Consider the following 9,912-nt stretch of genomic DNA (forward strand, 5'->3'; position numbering starts at 1 on the left):
AATCAAAGGTAACCAATTTGTATGGGATGGTTGGAGTATCAAACCAACTCCGATTTACAATCTAAAGTTATAGGGATCTGTATCAGATACCTAATGGTTAATTTGAACCCTCAATTATACCAAAATATAGTGATTAGCACTGATTAATCATTGATTAGCAAATTAATGCTCTATTTTGTATACAGAAAACAGAGTATGCGGGGAGTCGAGATCTGGTGCCTTACACTTCAAATGACCTCAAATGCTTTCAAAGGCATCAATAGCAGTGAGTCTAGTAGAGGATTAAGCCAAGAAACACAAGATTTGACCAAATATTGAAAGCTTAATCTCTGTTTTACCAAAGTCACCTGCAGATTTGATGAAGAGCTTGGATTTCAATGTAGACTTGATGAAATTGAATTTTGTCTTCACCAACTTGTAGAGCATGCTTGAATACACCTTGGGCTAAGAGGAATTAGAGACATTTGATTTGAGAAAGAAGAAATCTGTAAATTACTCAGGAAAAAATGCACCGGCTAAAATCGTAAATTCTCCCTCCTTCGCTGGTGGTTTGCAGTGCTGTTTTGATAGGCAGTGTGTTGGCTACCATATGCTAGAAGCTTTTGCCCTAATTGTGAGTGTGCAAGCTGAATGGAGTCCTCCACTAGCTGGGGGTGAAGGAGGGAAGTGAAAAAATAACTAAAATTTGGATTATTTTCTAATTATCTACTAATCTTAATTAATTAACTAATGGGCTCATAAACCTAATTGATTCTAGGCATGGCTCTGATACCATGTTGAAATTTGAGCATAATGATGAGCTATGGTGGATCAAACACCAGAATCAACATCATTAACAAAGTGATTAATTAGTGGGTAATTAGCAAATAGATTAATGTAGGCATGGATACTCAAAAACCAACAAATTCTCATTATGGCTATGCCTCAATTTATAGAGTTTACATCAAGCATCAAATCCCATTGATTTCTCCATGATTCACTCCCAGAATATCTCCACCTCTTGCCTGATTCTCTCCACCTCTTCTCTTTTCCCTGAATATCTCCCATAATAACTCCACACTCCTAAATTCTCTCATGCTACCCTTTATTCTCTCCCAGTAGATTCTTCTCACCTTTTCACAAATTCTTTCACAATTACATGTTCTCTTTTATAGCCTCTAACCAAGGGCTTGTTCCCGCACACACCCTATTTACTTGTATATTTCAACATATGCAAGAGGATGTCTACAAAAAGTAAGTGTGTCTCTACATCTCTTTTCAACATAAAACATTAATTTTATATTAGGCTCATATATTTTGTTTATTCAGTGTTTTCTATAGTATACCATTTACAATGCCACGTGGTCCCAAGGAAAACAGTTTTGCACAAGTAGAGTTAACTCTAGGAGAAATACATAATACGGTGAGGTTATGGTAAGTTTTGAGCAAGTGGATGGGATAAAGCTTGATTATTATGGGATTATTGAGAGTATCATCAAGGTTGGATATAGGAAATTTGATATCTTCATATTGGATATCAAATGGTTCAAGGATTTGGTGTCTCGCGGTCTTCAAGCAACTATGAGAAGGCATTCAAGTGGGTTATGGCAATAGACTCAACAAAGTTTTGGCAACGGGAGAAGGGTCCCTTTGTACTACCTCAACATTGTGAACACGTACATCATAATTAAAAGTTTCTTATTCCATACTAACATTATATATTCATGCTTAATATTTGGTCACTCTCATTGTTAATAGGTTGAACCAGACATACATGCCAAGAAACAGTGGTATGTTATATAGGTTACTCCTTCAAAGACTATTTTCCAAGAGGAAGACATTATTAAGCTTATGTAAGAGACGGGAGTACAAGATGGACACATCGAGGTTTTGAGTGGAAGATCAAGAGCATGTATACATGGGATTCAAGGATGCACATGTCGATGAGAAAAAATGGAAGATGTAGAGTATGAGTTATCACTTACAAATGTAGAGTATGAGTTATCACCTACCAATGTAGGTGAAAGTGTCCCATGCACAAATGCAACATATGATGATATTTAAGGAGATGGTGATGATATTGATCAGGATGTAGAGTCCACCACTAGTAGTGGATTATATCTCTTTGTTGACATTGGAATGTCCATAGGTGGGGCTATGGATCTAGAGAAAGAGTCTTGTTTGCATGTATGGATCTAACTCAAGACATGGTTGACGAGGCATCCACTTCTATTAAAAAATAAGCAAAGATGGATTTGTTATAAAGCAATGGTAAATAATAATATGTATATGTGTTGTTCTTTAATATTTTTACTTTGTGTAGGTGCATGTTAAATTGAAGCACAATAAAACGCTTCTTTAGCTTCTTTATTTCTTTATTTATTTTTTAACTAGTTATAACTCAAAGTTGAGCCATTTTTGTATCTCAAGTAAAAGACTAGTGTTACATTATGTTGAGTGGCAGCATAAAAGCTTTATGAGTTGAACGGTCCTTTATTGTGGTTAATTTGCATCCGTAACTTGGACATCTTAGATTGGTGACAAGAAATTATAGGAAACTCACTCAAACAAGTCTAAAACATACACAAACCTATCATGCATTGAATAGGTGTTATAAACCCATAAAATCTTCTTAAATGATGTTCTCATACATTTATAACTTAGATTTGTAAATATTATCGTGATTAGTAGAATACATTTTATATAGGTAATAGTTATATCTTATATGTGTAATTATTTATTCCTTTTAAAAATGATTATCCATGAAATTACAAGGCTACACTTTTACCTTATAGTACACTCATATGGTGTCATCTCACCATTGGGAACAAGGCCATGTCTACATCTCAGGAGGCAAAAAACTACACACATTATGTTCACTCTTGCAGTATATGTAGGAATTAGTCTTAGAAACCGAGCTAAATTGCGATTGTAATAAGAAACTGGCACATTGAGCATTGACCACAAGCTAATTGATCTTTAATTGACTTTACCTTATAAGCTTTATTCTCTTCTATGTTTGGACTAGAGGGAGGGATATATATCTAAAGGTTTTTGTTGAGAGAGTAGAAGCATTTATACGAACAAGCATGTAATTACCTAGTGGATGGCGGATTTGAGTCCCAAGGCTAGACTTCAAGAGCCAATGCATTTGCGCTTCAGCATCAAAAGAGCCTGGGTTAGGGTTCGTGCCATCAAAAGCCTCCAAGAGAGCATGAGAAACGATGAGTTCCATACGAACTCTCTAAACTAAATGATTGGCATATGTGAGCTTGTCTAGCTCTAATAAGAACGTTTGGAGGTGGAAGAACAGGTGAGCATGGGTTAGCAGGAGGAGGACCAAGGTTGGCACTAGAACCTTTAGTAGAAGCCATCATCGAAGATGTATGGATCACCTAGGACGAGAGCGAGACTAGAGAAGGATCGTGTGCCTAAATAAATGATTGAGACAAAGTAGCCTGGGGTTTCTAAACTGATACCATGTGAAACCTAAGGCTTTAGCTAACACACACACACACACACACACAATTCACAAAGAAGGCGAATACAAGAAGATAATAAACTCAACTTAATTAAAGCCCAACCCCCAAGAGAATTATATCCAAGAAAGTGGTTCTAACAGACTGAGCCATGTAACTTCAAACCGTTGTTATTGAACTATAAAGCTGAATCCCGAAGGGAATTATATGCACAGAGAAGGCAAATACAAGAAAACAATAAAGTCACAAGGTGAACCCTCAAGGGATTCAGTGGTGAAATTTGAAACCTTCAAAGGGCACCAAAGCCCTTCAAACCTTCTAGAGAAGGCCTCTTTGAAATTAGGGGTGCAAAAAAGAAGACTACTAGTTTGAAAATTTCTCACATTTTACACATAAATATACATATTTAGTTAATTTTTAAAGATTGAGCTAGTTTAGGCCTTCAAATTGATGGTTAGGGTAGGCCTTGAAATTTTAGCCTTTTGAAAGAAATTATATACAAGAAAGTGGTTCTAACGGACTGAGGCGTGTAGTGAACCGTAAAGTACAAGGTTATATAAAGCGAAGATTTACTTCATTAAGGTTCTAGTAACCTTTAACAGATCGTCTCTACAAACTTGGATGTTATAGATTCGTCAATGCTTCAAAAGCCTCATTGGTTGCCATTCGGACCGCTTATTCTGAGGCCGACGGCTATATCAACCGGAGCCCACGATAAGATTGTTGATGGGGATGAAGATGAGCTTCACGAAAAAGCCCACGAAGCCCATTACCACGAAGCCGACCGCTGTTCGGCAGGCGACTTTCGTGAACTCTGGCAACACGGGCAGACGAAGTAAGAGCTGCAGTTGCGTAAGTTACATTAATGCCCTAGATTACATGATGCGTATTTATACCTGTACGGTCTGGTTTGTGGCATCGCCTAAGGAAGCGCACGCTGTCGAGGGTGAAGTCCTGTATCGGCTTCACAGCACTACTCTGCACTGCCTGCACGGCGAGGTCTTTGATGGGCTGAATCCCGCGGACTGCGTCCATGATCTCGTATGTTGTGTCTCCTTGTAGAAAATTAGGAGCAGTTTATAACGATGATATTGCAACTGATTCCTTAACGAGGATGTGTGCGCTATATTAATATAGGCTGGTGCATATATTCAATTTGGGGCCGACTGGCTCCACGGCCAGCTTCCGACTAATTTTGGCGAGAAAGCCTGCGATCGTCATACATATATTGACGGCTGCGAGTACCTCAATAGCTAGCCTCTTGAACACCAAGGCAAAAGACCTAAGTGCCATGGATCTACGTGTGCTGTAGCGTGTAGTGGCGAGAGCGCGATTGCGTCGTCGTGCTGTCATCTGGCCTTCTGCCCGGCGCCAGTTGAACCATGCTATTGTTGTTGCCCATGAAAGGTCTCTTATAATGTTTTGTGCGTGACGCCTTGAGTAGCCTGCCACCTTTAGACCAATAGCTCGTCCATGTCTTCAAAATTTGAAGTGCAAAACCAACCGTAACCCAAACTGACACGGGTACTTGTTACGTTTCCTATGAAGAACACCCACGCCGTGTGATAAATACATGACCCAAAATGCACCTTCGCAGATGCTTTCATGGACGTTTCTGCAGAAAAGGCAAACAAAAGAAACACAAAACATAAGATTCGCACAAGCAAGTTCACCTGGAAAGGAGATGTTGTGCGAATCACCTCGAAAGGAGATGCTTGAAAGGACGGCACTCACCTGCCGTGCTGCCATCAGCAATGTCCGTGTTCGCCTCCTCTGCCACCGGTCTTGTAAATCCATATGCAGTGGCCTACTCCTCGAGGCGATCACTAACCAACACACTCGTGCCTGCATCATCTGCACCATAAACTATACTACGGCTCAAAGACTCACCGTAGGATGCATCTAAACAATGTATCCAAAATAATCTACAAAAGGCCACTCACCGTTAGAATTCAAAGGCATACATCCCACACATGGCACCCATTGGGCCGCCTTCTAGAGTGCTTTGTCTTGGCTTCCCTCCAAGAGTTGTACTCGTACATGCCGGCCTCCACGAAAGACATGATGAAGTCTTATTTTGTGGCTCGGAAGGTGTCACGGTGTTTCTCGCACATGCATTGATACAAAGCTTGGAACTCCACACATACCCTCATTAGCCTATATTTCTTTGAGTAAACCCTAATGTCAGGGGATGGCTTTACCAAGCACTCTCGTTGGGACCTTGAAAGGTTCCAATATGAGAAAATGACATCTACGTTAGGGTGCTTCGAAACAGGATGGTGGTTGAGATGTTCCAAGTTCTTGAGGTGACGAACATTGCCCTCGGTGGACACACAGGGTGGGATCGTGCATACGTAGTACTTGTGTTACAGCGGCCTGTATATGCGGGAGTGCACCTCTCACTATAACGAAATAACATATCAATGTATACATGGACAACAACAAACCAAATTGACGAAAAACAGACTCAAACAATTAGTATTACCATGTCCTGATCATGAAGAAGGGTGCACTCCTCTGGCGCATCTGGAATATATATCTATAAGATACGGGTATCTGGAATCTCTTTATGAGGTGCCCGTTCACCTAGGATGTCAACATATAAAATTTACAGAATTGTGATGTAAAGTTTTCACATCTGACAGGGTCTCCTCACTATGATTGTTACCATCAAATACAAAATTGAGATTTGATGACAATATCTTGAAATAGAAGAATTACATCATTTATTTAGCAGAGAAACCAAACTCCATAAAAGAGCTCAAACCTCTTGACCACCAAGATTTCTCTCGCTGCACACTCGCATAAGTCTCCCTTTGTAGAGGTTTGATCAAATTACATAAAATGATATACATATCTAAAATTTTAATTAATCATCCTCTAATCAATGATTAATAATCCTGCAGAGACCACTCTCAATAATATGCACATGAGTGAACTCAAAATTTGCCAAAAGGGGACCCTATTTGATCATATTTCTTGAAAACGTGTGCATGACCAATTTTAGCTCGGTGCTCCTACCACCACCTAGGAAAACAACCCTATTAAGGAGAATATATCTCCTAGACAATGAAGAACTAGAAAATTTCTACAAGACAACTTTCGAAGCCCTCTAAATTCTACACATTCTTGCTCTTGAAGTCTACACACTAAAACAATTACCCTAGTCCCAAAACCAAAGCCCTCTAAATTTTGCATATTTTTTTCTCTTGAAGTCTACACACCAAAAAACTTTATCTTTAGTCCCAAAAAGCACGTGCAAATTTGTGGCATGAAAAACTAAGCAAATAATGAGATGCAGATGACTTGTGTACCAATTCAGAGGGTAGATTTGGACACTTAACCAAATGAATGAACGTATTGCAAAAATTATCCACTTCAAATTATCTACAACTCTCTCATACAACATTTCCTCTAATTTTGACTCTAAACTACTCAAAAACAATCCACACAATAGTAGAAATCTCTCTTAAACATAAATAAAAAATTCTTATTGTTTCAAAAAGTGTCCACAAAAGTTCCTAGACTCACAAATATATTTTAATTTAAAATCCAAAGTGGATCATTACATATCTGACACTCTAATTTATGGGTAAACCATGGAGTTCAAATATCTCCTTCATAAAAAGTTTCGCCACTTTCATGGCTCCATCTGTCTTTTTCATTAAAAAGAAATATGTGATCTTAGTGAAGTATTTCCACAACTACTATGAAAAACATGTCACAACTTCCTCTAGTAGTAGAAAACTTAATGATGATTTCCATAGAAATGGACACCCACTTTCGATTAGAAACATCAATAAGTTCCATTCCCCTTCGACTCTACTTTGTTCCACTTTGACTCTTTGGCAAAATGACACTCTCTTACATGATTTACAATACATTTTGATTTCTGACCAAAATAATGATTTCCATAACTTTACATATGTTTTGTTAAATCCTACATGTACTAGATTAGACTGACCAAATGGAGTCGAGTAGCTTGATGGTCTGTTAGTGTGAGGCTTCGACTCAATAATCACAATACAATTCAAGAAAATAGAAATTTCTGTAAATTTTTGAGGCAGAAAGAGAACAATTCTATATATAATCAAGAAAACTTACAACAATCTGATATGAAGCACTCTTGGAGGAAAAAGCTAGAACCACTCGACTACCCCCGAGATATCTCACTCTCATGAAAATCTCGCACTCGCACTCGCACTCGCAATCACACTCGCACTCACACTCTCAGCTCTTCTTCAATTTTTTGTGTATTCCTCTTTTTCACGTCGAAAGCCAAAAGTATCCCTTTCTGGAGATTTCTTGATCCGTGTTCCGTATTTTTGGCAGTCTCCCTTTTTGGAAAAATCATGTTCGGGAAGCTTTCTGTACACACAGTCATCATTCCCATGAGATTACACTAGAAAAAGAACACTTTTTCCATGGTGCACCATTTGCGCCTCGGTGATCCGATGACGATGCTCAATAGCTCATCGCAAACATTCCATCCTCCTCTTTGACTTTGTATCTCTTCATCAAAGGCTAAATCTTTATTCTTTGCAATGTCTTGGCATAAAAATCTAGGCACATCATTAGCATAAAACCACTCAAAATCTACTTTGGAGTCACCAAATGGATGTGAAATAATGTGAATCACAAAGATTTCACTTGAGGAAAGTTGTTCTATGTACAAAACAGAAAAACTCCCTCATACAAAACTTCTCCTAATTCCACCTCTAACCTAATCAAAACTCATCCACAAAAATGGCAACTACCTCAAAATGATCAAAATGAAAAATTTCTTGCAACATTAAATTTTGTTGAAACGTGTTAAATGTCCTTACCAAACATTCTACACACTTTCTACAACATGAATTTATGAAGAATATTTATACGAAATTATGAAGCGTCACAGTTAGCCACCATAAAGGAAGACAAACTTAATGCATAAACACATCAATAGGCATAAAACATACAATGGTAAAAACATACTTGTGCACTACAACAAAAGCAAGCAATAGCGGAACTTATTTGCAACATTTTACATTATGCCGCTATGAGCACTGTTAAGAATTTCTAAAGAGGCACTATAAACGATGTTATAGCTGCCAATGATGCTAATTAAATAATAGAAGATATAAAAGGGTTGTTGTAAGATCAGGGTGTCCAGTTTTATCCAGTTTATGCTGGACTGGGACAATGCTTGGAGAGAAAATTTTGGGGGGCACGGTACTTAAAATTAGATCAAGCAAATAATAGAAAATACGCTTGTCCTTAAATTAACCCAATATCACTTAAATTAATATAAATTAGTCTAATTAATGAAAATTAATCAAAAATATGATGAAATGATAAACAAATGATCTTTCCATACTTAGAGTGATCCAATTTATTTTTCCATAGATGCACCATTATAAGTACACTAGTCCCTATAGGTTTTAGATGATTCACATCAAAAATGTAATTTTACTAATTAGATTATCAATATTTGCAGGCCTTCTGATAGTCTGGAAGAAAATTGAAAAAGAGATAATTAAAAATCCAACCATTGGATTTGTAATTTTTACTAACCACCACATTCTACTAATGTCTTAGTATCTATCCACTCTTTTGATCTACAAGATTGAGGATTTTAAGTGGTAGCTATTGTGGGTACAAAAAGTGGCGTATATTATAACACTTTAAAGACCTTGAAATATTAAGAGAAAATAGACAAATATCTTAAAATTTTCTCAAAAAATCAAGTTAAGCTCCATATTATGTGAAGATACAAGGTACAAAGTGAGAATCTCATATGAATTTATATGTAAAAGATATTAGCATTTTATGGAATCAGTTCAAATTTGGGACAGGGTGTATACATTGACTTTGTACCTAAGAAAATGAGGACTTTTGACTATCTAATGCTTAATCAAATTATGCAACTATATTTCCAACTTTGAATATGATGTTCCAACAGAAGAACTTGAAATGAAATTCCTTCATTTACTAGGAGAGATTAGCCACTAAATGTAAACAAATGCCTGTTTTTTTACTATTTACAGGGTGCTTGAGTGCACAAAACTGGGCACCTTGATCTTGCAACCACCCAAAACTTGTGTGGAAATAAAAAAATAAACCAATTAAACTCCAAAAAACTTGTCAAACATCCAAATATTTTAGAAATACAACAACAAAATTACCAAATCATTACAAACTGATCAATATGTACATAGATTATGATGATATACATATTTAATTAGTACCATCATCAATTCCATCTTGTAATAAATCTATGCATGCCAATCGTTCTATCTCTAAGTCCATCATTTTGATGGCCCTTATATCAATATAAAGTCATATTCCACTACTTGAAGAAGAAGATATACCATACTTAAATTCTTTAGTTTCCTTTTGAATTGAGTGTAATTGATAAGGTTCAGCTTTGGTGTATGGTGTATGGCTCATGGTTATGCATCCAAGTGTAGATAAC

At 37.2% G+C, this 9,912-nt stretch overlaps 1 protein-coding gene across 1 annotated transcript; it reads right to left on the minus strand.

Moving 5' to 3' along the window:
- Positions 1 to 4,156: 4,156 nt before the first annotated feature.
- LOC147622624 (protein transport protein Sec61 subunit gamma-like) lies at positions 4,157 to 4,493 on the minus strand. Its single transcript, XM_086822595.1, has 2 exons — positions 4,355 to 4,493; positions 4,157 to 4,272 (listed from the first exon to the last, which is right to left on the minus strand). The coding sequence occupies exons 1-2, from the start codon at positions 4,491 to 4,493 to the stop codon at positions 4,157 to 4,159; spliced, it is 255 nt and encodes an 84-aa protein (XP_086678721.1).
- Between the last annotated feature and the right edge of the window lie 5,419 nt (positions 4,494 to 9,912).

The sequence above is a fragment of the Cibotium barometz genome, chromosome 28 (genome assembly GCF_041138505.1).
Source record: "Cibotium barometz isolate CiBa-2024 chromosome 28, ASM4113850v1, whole genome shotgun sequence".
NCBI classification, from domain to species: domain Eukaryota; kingdom Viridiplantae; phylum Streptophyta; class Polypodiopsida; order Cyatheales; family Cibotiaceae; genus Cibotium; species Cibotium barometz.

Bases quoted from the DNA above. Each gene is read 5' to 3' on its own strand.
- LOC147622624 (XM_086822595.1), bottom strand. From the start codon at position 4,493: ATGGACGCAGTCCGCGGGATTCAGCCCATCAAAGACCTCGCCGTGCAG. The intron at 4,273-4,354 runs GTATAAATACGC...CCGTGTTGCCAG, and splicing joins CCACAAACCAGACCGTACAG to AGTTCACGAAAGTCGCCTGC.